Raw genomic sequence first — 21,682 nt, 5'->3', positions numbered from 1 at the left:
AATTGCCCTCTGGAGATGCTCACCTCTTTCTTCAGCTCTGGGGGGTGTCTGCATGACTAGCTGGACTAAGCTCCAAGCTTTTAGATGGCGACTGAGATGAATTCAGTCCTCTGACTTATGTGGTTTTGGAATTGTCACCTGTTTTAACATAGGAATTTTTACAAGTTGGACAGGTCCATTTTCAGAAGGGTGTATTTTTCTGCTTCTCCAGTGTGCACTTTTGTGGAGTTCTGTGAAGTGCTCTCTTGAGAAACCAATGTCCTTGCGTAGCATTAGGTTCTCAAGTTCTTCAGAGGCACTTACAAAAATGCAGTTTAATGGCAGTGGATGGAAGGAGAAGTTAATCATACTAATAATTCCAGTTTGGTCTATTTCCAGGTTAGAGTTCCTTTAAGTTACTTTAGCTCATCGTTGCTTTCTAATAAGCAGTAGAAGTGATATTTTACTCAGTTCTCAGTGTAGTAACATTTTTTTTGATCTTTGTGGATGGAATGGTACTTCAGTGTAATTTAGTTTGAATTAATGGTCATTCTCTATTTCCTGTAATTCTTTTCTTTTTTTCATTTTCATGTCATAAGTTATGATGGAGCCAGTCATACAGTAATAAATGGAATAAAGCTACTTCTAATGATCCATGCTAGTCACATTAACATTAGGGTTTTCATTCACTTCAAGTTTATGCCAGTTTATTAATATTTATCACTTGGATGAAATTGACGTTTTAGTTGGTATAGAATTTTTATATAAATTCATAACCATTCTCTGCCAAACAAGCAAAGGTTAGCAGTAAGTAGATAACATAGCTTAATGAGGTCAAATCAAGCTGATTCATGATCACTATGGAGAAAAATATCCTCCCGGGGAAAATACTTGTGCTGAAAAATCCCATAAACCAAACCACTTGTTTATCTGTCATTCCCACAGAGATAGTAATGTAATTACTCTCATAATTATCTTCATTAGTGTCAGGAATTATCTGCAATTCATTCCTCTGCTCTGAGTATGTTTGTTTATTTACTGATTTTTCTCTCAGATTTAGCCAACAGAGCTAAGAATTTTGTATTTGCAAAGCCATACAAGAGACATCTGTGATGCACTGTTCTGACATTCTCTCTGCTGAAATATAGATCTCTGTCTTTCAGTTTCAGAATCCCTGTGCCCATTCCCTGACATCTGCCCTTCATTACATGGTTCCCGTGCGACCAAGACGACAGATTGTCTATCCTCTGGAAGAGCTTGGCATAAACGCTCCATCAGAGCAGGTCTCCAAGGATCAGGTGGGTAACAGAAGCAGCAGCAGGCAAGAGGCATAGTGCCAGCTAATGCAGGGTTTGGCAGATGGGATGGCATTACCAGCTTTGTGTTGATAGGTTGCTTCTTAATTACATTGAACATGGTGTCCATACCCTTACAATCCCAGCTCTGCTTCTGCACTACCATTGCTTCTTCTAAGCTTGAATTTAAAACATATTGCAACCAGCAATTGCTGAACTATTACATTTACCTACTAATACATGCTTATGTTTTACCAATATTTTTCCATGGTGGTACTTTTAAGACTCATAACACATTTTAAATGTTCTGACTTACTATTTATTCCCACTTCCTGGTAAGTTCATTTAGGTATTATGCTCTCCAAGTGAAAAAATGCAATTTTATGCTTCTGACAATTTCTGTAGAAATTGCTTATATCAATTTTTTTTGTCAGTCCCGAAGTCAGTTTTCTTCAATGCATAGGGTACCTTCAAAAATGCTTCAAAATACCAGGAATAATTTAACAGCAAAGGAAAAGTTTGTTTTCACTACCAAACAGTTCTTATTTATGTAGGACTCATGCAGTCAAGAGTTTCTGAAATTCAAGTCTCTTAAAATTTCATTGGTTAAATAACTTACACTTTATGCTGTCTTATAGTTTTAAATAACTAAAATTTGATGTGAAGAGGCTCCTCACAAGAATAACTAGTGAAGCTGAAATACTATGAAAAAAAACAATTAGTGATAGATACTCTCAGTAGGTGGCTGTAATTTACTAAAGAAACATAATTAGGGAGCTTTATGTCTGTCTACTACCTTCCAGTTGGCTGAGATGGGTTCCCATATAATATTTTTAGTGCTGTCCTTTTCGCAGTCAGTCAGTAATTTTTGGCATTCAAAATTCTTAATTAGGTAGCAATTGGCAAAGCAAAATCCAGAGCATGGCTGAGCCCATTGAATTGAGTTTGGCTTTGTTGAACGAAGTCTTTCCCTCAGCATGTACATCCTTACCTTCCTCTTCTATACAGAATAAACTATCTAACCCTTCTTTTTTAAACTCCTTCCTATTTTATCTTTAAAGTGTGCTGTTACTCCTACTAGAAGAGCTCATCTTAGTGTTTTTATTGGAGATAGAATATTACAAACCTCCAATTTCTAAGAGATTTGCAAACTGGTGTCTGCTCATTCCTGGGTTCTTTCTAAGGATTTCTGAGAGTTGCAGGTAGTGAGATAATTGTTTAAAATCTCCAATGTTTAATAAATTTCTGTTGAGTAAAACACACAAATATTTCACTAGCAAAGTTTTGCTGTGGAAAAGAAAAGTTAGCACCGTGTAAGTATCCGTGCATATGCACCAGCATTAATTATAGATTTTTGACAGACTGTGTTCTATCAAAACTGACATCTGGGGTTGATCCCTAGGCAGTAACTTGAGGATAAAGCTAGTCCTGTACTGCTGCCTATAGTTTTCTGAAATACCAAGAATTTGAAACCATACAAAGCTAAACTGACTCTTCTGTTGAGTGAAAGAAATGACCTCTGGCCAGCATCGGTTGGGAAAGCTTTATAATTTAAGAGGTAACCTACCATGGGGGACTGCATGTGCTAGTGTAAGTAAAAAGCTGTTGCTGCTTTCAGATCTTGGATGTTTTGTTAGCTCTGGCAAGTAGCCAGGCATAAGGCATTTGCCCTCTCTTTAATGTTGCAGAAAGGAAGATTGATGCAAATCAATAATCCTACTCTTCCCTGCAAAATCCTGCAGCTAAGTTGCAAATAAAAAGAGGTGTATTTTTATAAAATTAGTATAATTAGCTTTCAGCAGGCACATTATTATCATACCTCTACATCATTTTAGCAATCAAAAAGTGTGCTCAGACACTCTGTAAACAGAAAGGCACAATTCCTGTTGCAAGGAGCAAGATACTACATATAACTCCTTGATAGAATAACTGCCAAATGGAAAGGTTGAGAATAGTCACCTCTAAAAATAGCGAGACACATTTTGGTCATGGAAGAGAGATGCTAGCAGGCTATAAAGTGAGGTAAAAGGGAAATGAAAAAGAATGTTGGAAGGAAAGTGTGGAGAAGAGAGAGGGAAAAATGAAGGGCAGAAGAGGCTGGAGTAGGAAGTAGTGGGAAACTTTCTGAGGCAAGCACCTTAATAACAGTAAGGAGAAAATGTCATTTACCATCTTTGTTAGGATGGTTTTAAACAAGATCTTTCCCAAGCTGTTGTGTAGATATGGCAGGAACTTGCAGGGTCTTAAAACCATTGGGCAAGCAGGGCTTCCAAGTAGTTGAGACAGCTCCGCCTGTCTTTTTCACATGTTTCTTCTGGCTTGCTAAGCTTCTTTTAATTGAGGTGTCTTTTCCTTCTTATGTTAAAACATACAAGCAAACAAACAAACAAAACCCACTTCTTTCTGAAATTAGCACAAGCCCACTTTGTTCCTGAAAGCTGAAGGACTGGTTATTATTGTAATTCCTGTTGTAGGTAGCTCTGCAATGGTGGCAGTTTTTTCACATGCCATTTACAATCTCTGTGTTGTAATTTAAGTCGATTTTGAAAATGTAGAATTTTCATTTGAAAATTCTTTTTTCAATTCTTTTTCAATTCTTTCTTGAAAGTTCTGCCTTTCCTAATTAATTGCTTGAGTATCTCTGTTATGATGGAGATAATTGTAATGAAATTCTTGCTTTGATACCCACAAGATGCCCCTTGATATCTAGCCATCAACATCTGCTTCTCATCTACTGCTTTTGCAGCTTTTTGCCCTCCTCTTGTCCCAGCCTTTTTTTGAGCTGTCTCTCTCTTTTTCTTGCTGCAAAATTTATTTTTCACCAGTAACAGCTTGGGGCTCAGCAGCTCAGCCATTCGGTGTCTGAGCACAGCTCTTGATTTGTGCATTCATATCTCTGTAGGCCATTAGTGGCTTAGTATCATAGAGAGAGTGCACAGTGGGAGCCTGGGGGCTCAATCAATTTGTGTCTCTCTTTAATACGTTCCAGCCTGCTTGTGACCTTGAAGAGATTCACTTGTAAACAGTGACCAAGTACAGATAAAGAGGACCCGCAAGGACTCCCTTCCCTGTTTCCTTCCTCCAAAGCCAGAAGCCAAAGCAGTGATCTAAATCAGGAAAGCTTTGCCCTCAGCTAATTCGCATGTGTTGCCAGTCCGGATGGATCCTGGCTGTGCAGAAGAGAGGTGGTTTTCCTGCAGGTCTGGATCAGTTGTCACAGACAGATGAGCACCAGAAGTTGTTTTTTGTCTGTAATAACTTGCTCTCCTCATCCCTCTGTCAAAGCTCTTGTCTACTCCAGAATCTGGAAAAAGAGAAAAGAGGAAAACCCTATGTGCTACTCTGTATGGACTCCTGGCCTGCTCGCACCTGCTTCTAGCAAGCAGAATGAACTGGGTTTCATGGTGTTTATGACAGCATGGGTCCTTCCTTCTGTAGTCTTTCTTGGAGAGCTTGGTGTAAGGTAGAGATATTTGCTCTTAATGCAGAAATTTATCATATGAAAACATAATTTACCATTAACCAAGCAACTGTTTAACTGCAATTATCCAGCCACCCCATTCACTCCTTGTCCTTTCATTCAGTATTGTTTCTGGTTTGAGACAGGCTTTGTCCTGTGTTTCCTCTTTGCTCGTGGTTAAAATGGCCATGACTCTGAAGAAATACAGACTTTAGACACTCTGTTCCTCTTCTCTGATTCCTGTCCTTGTTATTAAAGCCTTGCACTGGTTTTAAGGCAACCACAAGTTTTTTCACTGTTGCTCCTAAATTACGACTCTGTGCTGCTTCGTCTTGTGCTTCAGAAGACCTGACGCTTCCCAAGCAGTGCCTGTCCATTTCCTAAAGGGCTGAAAATTCTTATGACCATAGTAACATCTTCCTGTAATAGTCACTAATGACAGTGTGTGTTTTTATTGCATTCCTTGAGATGGCAAATACATTTTGCTGCTAATTTTCTGTCTGATCCTACAAAACTCTATCTTGCATCCCTTTACTGAAGAGGTTGGGATAAATCAGGTGAGGATTTACTGAGAAGGCACAGAGGGGGCAGCCTTATACTCCCCAGTCTCCCTCTGCAGCCCTCTGGAATGACACTGTTGCTAATGGTCTTATTTGCATTTAATCCTGGAAGTACCCAGACTTTGGGATGCCTGTTAAGCCTGCCCTTCTCTAGCAAGCATATCAGAAGTTCCACATATTAGCTCAAAATTGCATCAGGCCATACATCTGCCAAGCTATAGAGTTTCATGACACAGACCTGAAAAAGCTCCTGTCTGCTCATTAGATCAAACACTTTCTACAGCTGTTCCAAATCAAAAAGAAATCTCTGATTTTTTGTATTCAGAATCAGTAAACAGCATTGAAGCGCCAATTGGCAGAAGATCCAAAGATTCAAAATCTTAATTCCCACAGTGTTAAAACAGATTAGATTATTATTGTGTTTTGCACATCTGTCAGTCATTTCAGTCATGTTATGTTAAAAAGCAGTTGGTTACAGCAGAATACTAAATACCTTATGAAGTGCTGCTGGCCTTTAAGGTGCCTGTACTTGTTGGTGGAGTAGAAAACTGTAGATAATGAAATAATTTTTAATGATATCTTCATAAATAAACAATTTGTAAACTTGTTTGCTTTCTCACCATCTGGGAGCATTCTGTTATCCATCTGCTTCATGTAATTATCAATAAAAGGGAAGAATAGGTGATATAATTAACAAGAATAACTGATCCACAACAAAGAACAAAAATGTCACACATCTGTCAAATTATTTTCTTGTTTCTGCTCGATCATTATTATTCATGCTATTGGGTTTGTTATATATCTTTTATTTCATGGTATCATTCAAGCTGTCAGGTTTTATTCCACAGTTCAGAATTGTTTCTTGTGCTATAGCTTATAAAAGGAAGGCAGAACAATTGAATATTGTGGAAGTCTGCACAGCATTGTATAAATCTATTTTAAAATAACATACACAATAAATCTTTCTCGGGTAATTTTGTACTTCTCAAGTCATGCTACGGTGCATTAGAGGAAAGTTCTAAACTGGGACAAGAAGTAGTCAGTGAAGGAGTGACAGGCAAAAGCATGGAGTGAGGTGCTCAATCCAGTCTTGAGTTTGCTGAGCTAGTCCACTGTGAACTTGTTCAAGGGTTGAGTGTTGCCAGGGTGCCTGGATTGATGTCCAGGAAATGACTAGGGGGAAGATTACGTGTACAACAGTGGGTTTGGTGCTGCGTCCCACCACAGAAAAAGTTAGCCATAGTTCTGTGGATGCCTTCTCTTCAACATTATTCAGTAATAAAATTGAAAGTGCGCTGAATTACTAAAAGTGGTTAAGAAAAACTGTTCTTGCTATTTTATGTTATAGCTGCCTGCCCTCCCCTAAAATGTATTTTGACTTCGTAGAAAATCTGTAGCAATAGGAAATTTCATTTTGGATCAGTTTGTTCTATATGGATTGAAGTGAGGCAGTGGAATATACTGAAAGTGGCTAAAACATGAAAGTTGTTGTTGTTTTTTTGAATCAGTAAGCCTCGGTTAAGATAAAAGAGAATGAATGTAGCAAAAAAAAGCTTAAGTAAAATGGGCAAGAGAATTCCCTGCTTTTTAAATGTTAAGATTGACGGATCAAAGTAAAAATACAATCATTCCTACATAATATAATTTGTATGTGAACACGTTGATATTAAAAACAAAGGCTTGGCATGTAGTTTTCATTTAACCAGGGAAGTAGTATTAATTTTTAAAGAAGTAACTGTTGCTTAAGATGCTATTGTGCCTGAGTAATGTATTTTTAATGCTTTTGTAGCATATGCATGTATTAAAATCCATTATTTATTGTACCTCCACTTTCTCGGGGAAGGTGATGATTTTTCTAGCACCAGTAAGTCATGCAAACACAGTCATTCTGAACTGATGGCTGATAATAAATTTCCTTACTGTAAATGTCAGTGGGTTTTGTGTATTGCTGCCATTACATCTTGTTTGGAAGGCTGAATATTACACAATTATGGGAGGCACCAGATGGCATCATTAACAGGAATGCTCTGAATGTTTACCACTTATGTGCATGTGTGAAATTAAAAGTAAGATGACCTATCTTTATTTTGAAAGCATGATGTCAGTACTATACAGGTGTTAATGACATTTGCAGCAAACTAAAATAGTAATTTCTGCTTAAAAACAGGTCAGACTTGTTTTCAAGCCTTTTCAAAACATTTCCAAAGACTTTGGAAGTGGTATAATTGCAACTTGCAAGGAGGGAAATAGATGTTTTTTCCCAAAGAAAGGTAATGTTGATTATTACAAAATGAAGAACCACAGCTGTTGTCACTAAAATATGACTCTACTGCAGTAAGCTGTGAATCAATCTCCCCTTGTATCTTCATACTGTTAGTAATTGTGTTTATTATTTTCAGTGTGAAATGTGATGCTTGCCTGTCTTTTAGATTTTATGTTTTAAAGCTCTTAATTTTATACTTCTCTTACATTCTTCAATGAACTCAGTACTTCAGGAAAAATCTACCTCTATGCCATGAGCCTGTGTGGAGTAGGTCTGATGGACAGAGGTGGTTCTGCCTTCTCCCTTCCCAGAGCATATACAGTCCTGTTTTGAAATGGGTATCATGGAAGTTGTGATGTGCTGTGGTGGTTTTCTAGTGGTACTTGTTATTAGCAGCCATATTATTACTTTTCTCAAGAGAAATCCCCAGAGGGAAACCCTCCCGAGCCAGCCATCAGTGAGAGATTTTTACCGTGAGGTCCTGTCAGGGATGTTCAGCTTTTACAGTTTATAAACAGAGAGGTGAAGCAGGGCTTGCTTAAAATCAAAGCTTAAGTAAGTTCTGTGTTTGTGGAAAAAAAAACATTGTAAGGTCTGGAAAGGCTAGTGGTATTTTCAGTAGCCTATGATTTTGCTGTTTATAGGTAAATCCTAATTTTAATTTAATTTGTTTATTCTACGTGAAGGTAATACAGTCGATGTGCATTGTGGTGGCACAAGAACTATGTACAAATAAAAAAAATAATAATAAAAAAAAATGAGAAGTTAAGGAAACGTTGGTTAAGTTAATGATGGTCTGTGGCTGAGACCCTGGTCCTAGTGCAGGAAAGTATTTTTCCATATCCATTTATGTTTAGAGCCAATTTGAATAAATGACTCTTATCCCATTAATTTCAAATGGCTTTGGTTCAGACTGTTAGACTCCAACTTCTCTTGTGAAATTATCGGTAACAAATTAGTTTTAAAATGACTACATTTTCAATCTACTTTATTTACCTTGGAGTTGGAGTGACTTAGTAGATGTTTGATAATTATGCCAAAGCAGGATTTGAGGAATTCTGTCAGCTCTGATACCTGAGAAGCGTTTGCTTGCTCTTTTGACCCTTTGGGCTCCAGCCTTCTCTGTGCAGGAGGGCAGAGTGCCACAGCTCTGGTTTTGGTGCAGAGTAGTGATCAGGACCAAGCTTCAGGTACCTGCTTGTGGGACCAGGACTTGGAAGGAAACTTCTGCCTCTTCCCTGTGGAAATGCACGGTAAAGAAAACACTTAGAAATCAAGGACTGTATGATTAGCAATGAAAGTTGGGTTGGCTATTGTACTAGTATTCAGATGTCTTAGAAATTTGTTCAAGTAACCTGTTTAAAGATGTCATTTACCAAAATTAATCGTATTGGTAACATGGTTATTGCAAACTATTCTCTACGGTAATTTTCAACATCTAAATTATTTGTCACACGTTTTTCACGTTTTTCAATTAGCATTTTATTGCAGTCTTAGGCTGTTAAAAGAAATCTTTGCTATTTAGCATCTGCCTGCTTTAAAGGTGTGGGTTATAACTTCCTCAGGGTCACTGTTGCAGGATCATGGTGAGGCAGGAGCTCCTGGGTGCTCAATTTCTGAGGTGGTTTGCACCAGCTGAATTGCGGATACAGTCACCAGCAAATCTGAAGGACTTTTTTGGCTTTCCTGCAGTTGTGCCTGGGGCATCTGGTACACTAAATTGTACAAATAGAGAAACTAGGGCTATGCTTCCTTGGTGAGAAGGCAAGAGAGCTGTTACTGGTTACGGATTAATTGCATTCTTTAAGGGAAGGTATGTCATTCAGGGGAGCTGCCACTATTTATGCTGCTGATCCGTGGAAAAGCAGAGCTGCGCTGCAAGAGCAGGTCTGCTCTTACCCCTGCCAGGAGGCACATGGGCCGCAGGGAAAATGCAGGTGAAAGTTTGCTTCCTTGGGTCCCCCAGCCCCTGCACTGTGGAGGCTTATCGCCGACACCACGGAGCATAGCACAAGGGTGCACACCGGGAAGCTGCTGGTAGCCACTGCAACTGCCAGCGCGGTGCAAGTGCCAGGGAGGTGTCTGGCAGAATGGTTTCCATGGCATCTCCCCGAAGTGCCTCTGCCTCTCCAGAGCAGAGCCATCTCCATGCCAATGGGCAGCAGAGGGCTCAGTGCCAGTTGCAATGAGACACTGGGACAAGCTAGCAGCACTGGTGAGCTGTGTGCAATAATTTACCTGCCCCTACACATTGGCCCAGCGTCCAATCCAGTTGCTATTTCCAGAGTAATTCTAACTGCTAGGATTCTTTACTTAGTTCGGTGTTTCTGTGCAAGCTGTGTACAGTCAGAGTGTTCTCATCAGAGTCTTTTATCCAGTGACTGGCTGTCTGCACTTCTCTGTTGTATGGACTTGAGCTACAGAGGTCAGCTTTTTGCAAGGATTTACAAAAAGCAGGACAAGGAGAGAACCTTCCAGCACTGCATCAGTAGCGTCTACATGGTTATTGCGAGCTCCAGTTTTGCTGCTGTAGCTTCAGGCACAGCTAGAGCCTTCCTTGGAGAAAATCAGTATAGCTTCTTGATGTTATGTGTAATAGACCTTTGATGTTTTATATAAATCTGGCATACAGAATTGAAAGCCATCCAGTCCAGCCCTTCCTGTATTTCCACATTTATTCTGAGAGTCCAACTATATAATATCTGGAAGGTATTTCAGGCTGAAGCTCCTAAATATTGCTACATTTTTGTGTTTTTGTTAATCTTGTCAAAAATAATGTTTCCATTTTATTGCCTGCTTCTCCTCTCCCCTCCAAATACTTGTGGGATAAAAATAAGTAGACAAAGATGAACTGGGAAGCAAGAATTGCCAGCAGAGCATTAGTGACTTTCTCAAAACAACAGATGAGCATTGACCTCTGTAAAGCTGATTTCTTTATCTTAAAATCTGGGGAAACTAACTCTGAGAGCCAGCTGTATGCTTTGCCCACTTGCAAACCCACTTTACACACTTGAGTGGCTCTGCTGCAGTTCCTGTGCCTTCCTTCCTGCACATCACTTTCTTCAATTAACATGGGGGAGAACTGAACTCTCTTTGAAATTGACAACATTTAGTGTTTAGTCATTTGTTCTTTTAAGCTGAGCAGCAATCATGAGATCTTTGTGCAAGTGCAAACTGTCCAGCCCTCTTTGGGCTGGGAAGCCAAATGTTAATGCTAAAAGCAGAAAAAGAACAGTTTCTTACCATGGTAGCAATGGTTCTGCAAGGATATTAAACGTGTGTCCATGTCTGCTCTCTTTTGCTGCTCTTTGGAGTTCGACAGTGAATCCCTAGTTTCATAGGGAGTCATAGGGATTGTCATAGGAATTATCATGAATGTATAATTTGTGGTTTTTCTAGAAGCTGAAGATCAGAGTTTCCTCATATGACGACTGATGTAATAATACTGACTTCATTCATAAAGGCCTTTGAGGGCTGTGGGTGAAAAATGTTATATAATGGCTACATTTTATCTGGTTAGTAAAACCAAGTTACTAAAGAAAGTTTCTTCTTAAAAAACAATTAGAATTAAAAAGTTATTCAGACTGCATTGTTGTTTTTTTTTTCTTTGTTTGTTTTTCTTGTGAATCAAATGGAGCTTGAAATTAAAACAGGTCTGTTTGTTCACTTTCTTGTTTGCCTGCCACTGTTGCTGATCTCAGCACTGATCCAGGAACAGGTTTGTTGATTGTTTTTACTCCTTCTGATGCTTTTTAAAGTAGCAGACTTCAAGTTACATGGATCCTGCATGGCAGTAACTGTTATTCAGATTTCTTGGTGGCAAGTGCTCAGTTAAAACAAAAGCTTTGCATACAGGTGTGGAATCACAGAAAACAGTGCTGGAAGATGCTCCTTGCTGGAGGTCTGCCCGGGTGGTGCACTGTTACCTCCAGGAGTAATAAAGGGTCTGTAAAGGTGCCAAACACACAAGTGAGTCAGTTCCATGCTTACCTAGTAGCGCCCTGAACTCAAGAGTCAGGCCTTATGAGTTCAGTGGCACTCCCACATACTTAACATTTAGCAAACACTTGATTGTTTTCAGCTGGATAAGGCCCAAGTGCTCAGTGTGTAATAAAATCAAGTCCAAACTCTGCAGCTTTATGGAGTCTTTGCATGAACAGTTCTAGCAGTGGCTGCAATAGCTCTCCTTGACACACTTGGGATGTTTTACTAGGATGTATTTACCAATACCCAATTCAGAACATCCCACTGCTCCTTTTCTGTCAAAGCTCTGTCCAACTTCTTTTCATTCTTGTTTGTTCGGTTTCCATTGTTTCTGTTTAAATGAAGGTGGGATTTGATATAAAACCAGGCCTATTTTAAAAACAATAGCAATAAATATTTTTATATATCTTACAAATAGCCCAGGGCCCATTGCTTAAAAAGAGAATTAAAAGAAACTACAAAATACTCTCCATCTGAGTTTGTACTACCATTGTATACTGTGAGTAAATGTACAATTAATACATTCCCAGGCACTATGCAAACGGGATGGCTACCCAGACGAGAGATCTGAACGTGCCTTGTGGATGTATGGTGCTGCTTCTCCTGCTTTGGAAGTGGGGAGGAAAAAGTGCATACAAACGTGTTCACTAAAACCAAATTACTATTTTTTTCACTGCTTGCTTAGTGTAGAAGGATGTGTGATTTTTTTAATGCTGTAAAATTTCTTATTCTGGAACATATACTATGTGATGATGAGTAAGACACGATTTACATGCAGGATTTGTGTTTTCAGAGAAATGCATACGCATTTTTAATGGAAGTAAAGCTTGAAGGCCTCTAAGTGGATGGCACTGATGGTCCACATGGAGACATATCCCCCATGGGCTAATCAAGAGAAGCCGCCTTTGTCAGCAGCTGGAATTGAAGCCATAGGTGGGCGCTCTGCCCTCCCAGGTGGAAGCAGTGTGACAGGTGGTGCAATGGCAGAGCCTGTCAGATAGGAGAGTAGAAGGGAAAAAAATAAATTAAAAAAAAATCTCATTTTGATAATCAAAGAAAATACTTTTCTCTGAGCTATGGGTGCCTTTTCTAACAATGGCAATAATTGTTTTTTGCTTCACATTAGTTAATGATTGTTATTTTATTTAATAAATTGGATACAAAGTAAACAAGTTAGATTTTGCTATTGACCTATCAATTATGATGTCTGATTGTTCCTCTGGGGAACATATGTAGTCATTTGTCCTGACATTTTGTTAAAATAAGGTGGTATTATGGGACCAATCCACCTAATTCCTTACTCCCTAGGGCCATTTAGTGTACTTAGCTGTTAGAAAGGTGATTTCTGAAGCATGACAGCTGTTGGTATTGGGGCCATTGTGTGGCAAACAAAAACAGTTATATTCTACTCATATGCTGCTTTTGTATCATTGATACAGAAGCCATTTCATAAATTAGATACAACTCTTCCCTAGAAAATTGTATTACTGCTTTATATTTCTTTGTTGGAGTACATTAAAAAACAAAACAAAAATGACAACAACAACAACAAAAAACAGCACTGCAGTGGAAGATATTTGAACTTGGCATTGCTGTAAGGTCTTTTGGGTTTATCTTATTAGTGGCCGACATTCCTGTCTAGTTATTTTGGTTGATTAGACACATTAGAAGAAGTTTCTCTTCATGTTCTTCTTACCATTTTATTAGATTTGTTAAAAGCCATGTTTCAGCAAAAGCATCACTGATAATTTTTCCTTCAGAAGGCATTGCTTTTTTAGAAATTTTCTAATCTGTGCACAGCTAAAAATAAAATAAAATTAAAAAAGCCTTTCATTGCTCTTGACTGCAGAGTTCACAGACCCCAGGGTCTGAACACACTGCACCCTCAGCACGTATTTGTGGTGCCATGAGATCTCCATCTCAGCCCTTGCAGAATAATGCTAGGCGTTGCAGTCAGGGCTTACCCATTTAGTATGCTATAAAAGCATAGCACAAGTTTTATTTTAAGCAGTGCTTTTAGCTGCGTTAATAATTTTCATCTATTCTTCTTGTTTCTGAAAATCTTTAACAACGACATATGTTTTCAGTGCGATATATAAGGTTTGTTCAGTTTCTGAAATGTGGAAGTGTTATATCTTCATTTATGATCAAGCTCTTTTTATTGGCAAACCCTGCTGTAAGGAGTGTTTAACCATGTTAGAAAGCACAGGCTTTGGATTAGAAAGTTGCACTGGATCACAGAAAGCTGCAGATGCCCTACGTATCGTTAGCTTTGGCAGCACTGCAGCCGTTATGTGCTCAGCCCTGGCTATGGCTCTTCGGCGTGGGGCTGCATGAGACTGCGGGCACGTGTCAAGCTTCACACTCCCAACTTCCCCAATAAGCAGCACAGTGGGCCGGTATACTTTCTAAGGTATCTTCTGGAATTTTCTCAGTGGAGTTCAGCCCACTCATCTCAGAGATGAATCTGGCTCACCACTGGATGTCATCATTGCACTGTGAAGAACTACAGCCAGAAGAACATTTATCTGGCGGTTAAAAAAAAAACAACAGAAAAAAAACCCAACCAACAAACAAACAGAAGAAGTTGCCTGCCCAAAGAACACATTTAATTGCCACGTCTTAAATTGTCTCCTCTACAGTGATGACGGTTTGCAAATAATTGACCCATAATCTCGCCTTAAGATGTGGCAGAGCACTCTAGTGTGGTATACAGCTTCTGTAGCGAGACTGCTGAAATCTCATCTGTAGGTCACCACTGCAAAGGCATAGCATAACAGATTGCCTGGGGATCTCAGTATGCCATGTTCTTCTTGAGAAGGCCAACGTCATTACCATAGCTTTAAAATAAAGTACTTATTCTTCATATATTGAGTTACTCTGTCGACTAATATATAGCGAATATTTATACTGTAATTTTATAGGAGGAATTTAGAGGGCTTAATTTTATTAACCTGATGTATCCTATTAGTAATAGAGGAAAACCTGTTAGAAGTCCTACATTGCTTCCTCCTTAAGTGACACTGCAGAAATATATAGGAGAAGTGGCTGACAAAGTAGCACGGTTTTCTATTTCTCCCTTCAGTGCATCCATAAATCTATAATTATTCATTCTGTGAAATGTGAAGGTATATAACCCAAAGCAATAAATAAGAAAAAAAGCAGAGATATGCTGTAAGATGGAAAGTGTTTCCCTGTCTTTCATCAAAAATTTGAAAACTAAATATAGTTTGGGGCAGAAAAAATAAAAGTCAAATGCAATGTTGTCTCTTGACTCTCTTTTATATTTTTGGGAATCTTTCAGTTAGTTCAGGAGACCTAAAGAAACAGTTACAATGAAAATACCAGAAATTTACTGTCTTAAACATGTATGCAGTACATGTATATGCGTCAGGAGAAAGAAAACTGAGAAGGTATTAACTAAAACTCTGTGGCAAGATTTTTGCCAGGGTATTTGTCTCAGTGACATTATAATAGCTTACACATATGACAGCCTGGCTTTTGGTGTAGCTGTTCTGTGTTTAATAATATATATGTATGTTTTGAAAGAGATTGTATATTTAACTAGCACATTGAAAACTAAGGCATTCAAGACACAGCTTCCTAATGATTTTACAAGTAAAAGCATTTCCATAAATGAAACAGCAAGAGTAAAAATTGCTCCAGAAGGTACAAAAATTATCTCAGCATCATGTAAATATGTGCCCCAGGAATTAACTAAATGGTGGTAAATTCTAGAAGAGACAGTATTTTTAAACCTTACAAGACTCTATAGTGTCTTTTTCAAGAGAAGCCAGAACATCAAGCACTACTAATTTTGTGACCTATTAAAGATGCATACGTTTCATCATTTTTAGTACCTTTAATCTACTGTATTATCTTGTGGTGTCCATGGGAAAATCATGATGTTAGTCATGTCAGTGACCTGTAAGTTTTGTATGAGTGCAAGGCAGCACAGTGCTGATAGCTTAATAATTCTTAGCAGACTTTTCCAGTTATTTTTAGTGTATATCTATGTCACTATGTCATCTTTTTTTTTTTTTTTTTGTACAGCTGAGTTACTCTTTGAACCACATAAATCGAAAGTTAATAACGGAATCTAAAACATCCATCAACAGTAGAATTGTGGTGGTTGGTGCATCTGATGTTGGAATCTCATTTCTAGAAACGCTTGTTTTTTGGTAAGTTTCTAATTTTATTTCCTTTACTGAGAAGAGTACATTACCTTTTGTTTGAAGGGGTTTGCTTCCTCCATTTAAAAATCATCTCAGGCTGCCTTTTTAGCCAAAAAAAAAAAAAAAGTGTACACATGTGCTTTGAGTCTGTATCCAAGTAGTAGCTGTTAAAGTTCTGAGCCTGTAATTTGAAGATGTAGAGAGGTTGGTGTCTCCACCCCAACTAACTCTGGAATTCAAAAGTGCTTGCAAGGATGCTTGTAGATCCTCAAACCAAAGGCCTACCAAAAATGCGAATTCCACATACTTACAATCGCTTTGACCACTGCTCTTATACAAAATCACTGTAGGTAGAGATTAAGTCCATAGCCCTTCACATGTGCTACAAAGCACTATTGATTGTTAAAGCTAGTTCTGCCTATTGGAACCACAAATCACTGTCTGAACCCCTCCATTCTCCTACCTTATGGTGCTGTTTCCAGAGCTGTGCAGGATGCCTAACATGAGCTTGTTGAGATGTACCCTCATGGTACCTACCGCCTGTAAGGAGAAGTAGCATACCTCTGATTCTGATGAGGCATTTGTTTTGGGGAGTGCTTGGGAACTGGAAAATTGCTATTTCTGGCCCCTCTGCCATTTTTACTGTAGGCCCTGGAGTGAGCGTGGGAAAGGTCTAGCAGAGGGCACTGCACTCTGGCAGTTACAAGCCTGCCTTGTGGCCCAACAGAAGGACAGGCTGTCAGCAAACATTAAAGAATTTTTTACCAGTAAAACTGGAAATAGGCTCTGTTTACCTCAGGTTATCCAAACTGGAGTAAATAAACTATAAACTGGTTAAGAAGGGGGATAAATGTATGCAACTGTTTTTATACCTTCCTCTCTCTAAGCCAGAGCCAGCTGTGGACACAGTCTGTTTTACAGACTTTCCAAAATTAGGAACGGGGACCCTCTCTCTGCTATCTCACTGCTTACACCTTCTATGCCAGTACCCCATCCATACCAATTTTATGGGGTTATCAGAAAGTTAGTCTGTGTGAGAACATAAAATGCAAATTCTGAACGTGATCATGACAATTAAGTGCTCATTACAAAAACTAGTGGAGTTTGGCATCTCTATGGTGGGCAGAGAACGGAAAATTTTGCCTACTTTTTCAGTTAAGCCAGAAGTTGGTCCTTCTACAACCATCAATGACATCCCAAATTAAAATATCATTATAGCAAGAGAAGTTGTTGCAGTGCTTTATGAATGTTGTTAAATTACTAGAACAGTGAAGAAAAAACATCTGCTTCTTACTCTCTTTTCTTGGCTCCTGACTTTTAATGTAGAACATCCTCTATCCACCTTAGGGTAAGAGCACTTTCCTCTCATCTTCCTGTTCTCAGCACTTTTAGGCATTTAGTCCTACTCAAAGTTCAGTTGAAAACGTATTTTAGTGCTATTAGCTGCTTTCTCATTATTCATCCTGCGCTGCTTATTTCTATGCTTTCGGTACAAAATACTGTGAGGGGAAAAGAAAGCTATTTGTGCACCAACCAGTCTGTCCTCCTTAGCCAGAAGCTGTCTACCTGTAGTGAACAGGACATACAGATAGCATTGGTGTTGCAGGGAAATCATTTATACCTCTGAGACACCTCAGCCAGAAGTTTTATTTAAACTATATTCTAGGAAAGAGTTTGTGCAGAACATGTCCTTCTTGTACATAGGAGAGCACTTGTCTTCAGCACTGCACAAATGGAGTGCTCCTGCTTAGGAGAAATTGAGTATTGCTTGGAGAATGCAGAAAACAAGCTGTACTTAGTGCAAAATGTCACAGAATTTATATTAACATATGTACAAGTTTAAGAAAGATTTTTTTTTAATTTTCTCAGCAGCAGCAGTTAAAGAAAGTCTCCTGATCAATGTGAAGGCCTTTTAATACAATCTAGTTTGATTTACTCATAATTTTCTAATACTCTGTGCAAAGGCTACATGCGCTAAAAATAGCTAGATTGAATCAATTTGTAAGCCCCTAATCCTTAAAAAGAGGAAGTAGTTTTCTCCTCATTATTCTTCATACTTAATTATTTTACATTATCAGTCACCATGGAAACACACAAATGTAATTCACTTACCTACCTAACAATTATTAGAACTACATTTTACAAGTGTTTTCAACCTGTTTGAGACTGAAGAAATATATTTTTCAGTGGACAGAGAAATAACAATGAGAACAGTGTCTCCTCCCTCGAGCATGCGGAAGGCTGCCTCTTGCTCCACCGCGCTGTGCCAGCGGCACCGCAGCTCTCTGCCAACATGCCCAAGGCAGAGCGTGGTGGGGCAGGGTGCCAGGGAGCAGCCATGGGTACCGCATCCTATCCGCTGGAACGGAGAGTGAGCTTTGAAACGCTGCTGCAAAGGAGGGGTGGATGCTGGGAACCAGCGCCTTACAAACTGCTGCTGCAGTCCTTCGCTCTGGTTCGTTATTGAGAGTTTCTTGGACCAGGTCATCACAGAGGTCAGAGCGCTGGTGTGCCCAAATCAGTGGTGGTTGTTTCAAAGGGCAGTGCAAAAATGCTGCAGGTGAGTATATGGAATGACCTGCCAGTAGGGGAAACTTCTTCCTAGTGCCGGCGTACCATGAGCCCTGGAGTACCACCTCCGTTGTGCTTAATCTAATGCCAGGTCAGTGAAGGTGATCTCATTGGGCATGTTGTTTCACCATCCAAATAAATAGCTTCTGCTGATTTTCTTTTCTTGAGTGCAGTCACATTCGGATCTGTTCCGAGCTATAGTGCTGCGTTTTTTCAGGACACGTAAGAATTTTTTATCCGAGGGACAGGCAGACGTTGGAGGAGGCAGCGCTGGGCAGTGGTGCAGCTGTGGGCTTGGCTGTGCAGCTGCCAGCAGGTACAGGTGTGAACATGGGCACCCTGAGGGCCCGGTCAGCATGCAAGGAGCTGCAGCAAGCTACGCAGCAGCTCCGAGGTGCTGCAGAAGGGGGGCAGCGAGTTGCATCATAAATTGCTTCAGTAATTAACTTCCCTGCAGGAGCATGGCAAGCAGGCAAGAAATTGTGATTCCCACAATTCCTGCATGAGGCTTCTCCTGGGCAGTGCAATTATGCGCTTCCCCTTGCACAAAGCTGGGACTTAGGTCGCTCTAGCACTAGGACGGGGCATACACAAATTGCAGCAGCATCAGACCGCATGTTAAAGCAATGTAAATTCTGAGGGATGGCCAGTCCTAAAGGAGAAGTAGCAACTGAACAAATATTCCCCTTGTGAGAAAGCAGTTCAGCCTAGCAACGCGGAGGCTCTGCCTCTATTGTTCCCCACCCTCCAAACTGTCATTGCAACCGGCACTGCTGCCTCCCCTTTGTTGTGGATGTGGGGAGAAAACTGTTTCAGCATCAGACTGAATCAAGCCAAAGAAATCCGAAGCGTGGTTAGGCTGAAACTGCAAGGTGTTTTTAGTTTCGTTTGAGTGACTTGGTGTTAAAAAAAAAAATCAAGAAAAAGTTGTAACAGATCCTCCATGTGACCTTCACTTAAGCTTGCAGTGCTGAGTCACTACCATTGACAAATTATCATGAATGAAGACCCTAAAAAAGAGTCTGATTTAAGAAATTTTAAAAAGTTACATTTTTGTTGTCTGCACAGAGATAAAGCATACATATACTTAATTTATAAATGAGAAAGCTGTTTTAAGCATTCAGCTTGCAAATGTTAAATGAAAATTGGATCTGAAAATGATTTGAGCACAAAAAACTTATTTTCATGAATAGAGAATATCAGTAGCTATGAATATGGGAACAGGGGTAATGGGTTGAGTTCAGAGTTCTGAAAATACCAATTCTTGGAGGTGACCTTCAGCAGAAGAAAGAGCAACTGCAGATAAATAATAGATTTTAAACACTGTGAACACCTAGAAATTGAAGTACCAAGCTGAATAGATCTCCGTTAAATCATTCTTCCCCTACATGTAGTTCCTGAAGAATGTCAGCTATAGCACATTTTAATCTCTTTCTATTCCCAAGTACTGAAATGATTTAAAAATAAGCTCATTGTTAAATACTAATTTATCAGGAGAGCAGAGTGTTTTGTTTTTTTTTGTTTGCTTTTATGAGTTAAGAATGATGCTCATAGCAGCAGAGTTAGGCCAGAAAAACATACAGTTCAAAAAATAGCATTTGTACTTAATTCGGTGGATGATTCACAGAACAGCATGTTAACTAGTACGCTCTGGGGACAGGTGATTGAAGTTTGGCTGCAAGAATGCAAAAACCTTGCTCACAGCAGTATCTTGTCATTGGTTCCAGTGTAGTGAACCAATTAGCTTCTTATCCACCTCTTTGCATATAGCTGTGGAAAGCGTTATTGTCTTCTAATTATAGGGAAAACCCTTTTTAATCCATGATTTCGAAAACCTTTTTAATCCAACCTCTGGTGTAAACAATGCCTTATTCTCTGAGGATGGTGCAAATATACATAGTTACTACACAAAATAGCAATAAATGAATGGCAGCTAAGACCACATTTTGTATGAAAAGGTTGTGAAATACATTTCTCTTTCCATTTGGATGCTTTAAAATGGTTATTGCATTAAAAAGTGAACATATTAAAGTATTTTTTTTGTCAAAGTCATGAATTTTTCTCTTAAAATAGAGTTAGAATCCAACACAGTCAGTCTGCCTGCAGGACAGCTTCTCCCTTCCTGAGTTAAAGGTGTCTGAGATGAACATAGAAATGGCTGGGGATTTTAAAGCACACTTTCTGACAGAACAACTACAACTGCCGTTATCTGGCAGCACAGTATTATACAATATCCTGCACATCTGTCCTGTTTGGCAATAGTTAGCATAATGCTTGCTGTTTAATTAGGCTTTTTATCTTTGCATTTGTCTGAGAACATCTGAAGCCTTCCATGTTGCCTGTCACTAATTAGTTGACTAATTAAATAGTTAGTGCTTACTTGCTGATCACAGAGCTAACATGTAATGAATGGTTTAGTGATCTTCATTGTTTTATACTACCTATCTTTGCCACAAGAATCGGTATACATGTGCTTCCTTTTGACTGCCGTTTTCTCATACCAAGGCAAACCCAGAACAATGTTGTAGTTGACCATGTGTTCACTGTCACCAGGCCCGCATCCTTCAGACATTGTTGCCTTCCATCATTTCTGGTGAATAGAGATCAAATTGTGACAGAGATAAATACGACAGGTCGTATCTCGCCTTGTTGTGTAGTCGCTATCACAATGAACGCTGTCAGTGACTGATACCAGACATAAACTGGGGAGAGGACATGGGTCCTCATCATTCCCAGCAGCCGTTTGACTGGCCTCTGCCAAAAAATGGCACTCAATTTGCATCGATGTTTTGTTATCTTGTAGTTTATATTCTTGTTTTAGAGAGCTTTCAATTTTAAGTAAGATTATTTCAACTTCATGTACTTGTCCTTAAAACATACACAAATACTTGTCTCAGCCCAAACTGTTCTTTCGCACTTTCAACTTGTAAGTATTTGCAGATTTTATTTTGTTAATATTTATATGTCGGTAGTCATAACTTCTTTTTGTATATTTAAAGTGATCTTGGAAATAGTAGTTTTCTCATAAAAGGCCTGTTTCAAAATTGATGTGAATCAGAAGAATTTTTATAGAATTATATTTATCAGGCCTTACCTGGTGACCGGGCACGCCATCGGCGCGGCTGTTTCAGCAGCTCTGAACAGAGCTCGGTAACCTGACTACCCGGAGCAGCTCTGGCAGCAATCTGGTCAGTGCAGTTCAAAGCAAATAAAGAAGCACTGCAAGTGCAAACACCACATTTAGGCTTTTCAGTTCTTTGCTGAAGTGATGGAGTAGCTGTACTTCCTGTTCTGTTCATATTTATTTTTCTTTGTTTTGAAGTTTGTTTCCCAGAGCTGCAGCAGAGGTGTTGTAAGTACTGAGTTCTTCAAAGCAGTCTATAACCTGCCTTTGG

General features: G+C 39.2%; 1 protein-coding gene across 8 annotated transcripts in view; it reads left to right on the top strand.

Moving 5' to 3' along the window:
• Positions 1–21,682, top strand: part of CFAP61 (cilia and flagella associated protein 61) — an 86,452-nt gene that overhangs the window by 36,685 nt on the left and 28,085 nt on the right. For all 8 annotated transcript variants that reach the window (XR_010830862.1, XM_013191141.3, XM_066995463.1 and 5 more), the window contains exons 16-17: positions 1,143–1,277; positions 15,595–15,722. Coding sequence is in view for 7 of the 8 variants with exons in the window: in XM_013191141.3 (XP_013046595.2) it covers positions 1,143–1,277; positions 15,595–15,722 (263 nt within the window). In the remaining variant the exon portion in view is untranslated. The remainder of the gene's footprint in view (positions 1–1,142; positions 1,278–15,594; positions 15,723–21,682) is intronic.

Source organism: Anser cygnoides, chromosome 3 (assembly GCF_040182565.1).
Source record: "Anser cygnoides isolate HZ-2024a breed goose chromosome 3, Taihu_goose_T2T_genome, whole genome shotgun sequence".
Classification (NCBI taxonomy): Eukaryota; Metazoa; Chordata; class Aves; order Anseriformes; family Anatidae; genus Anser; species Anser cygnoides.
Note: the sequence above shows the minus strand (reverse complement) of the source record. Positions and strands in the feature narration are given on the sequence as shown.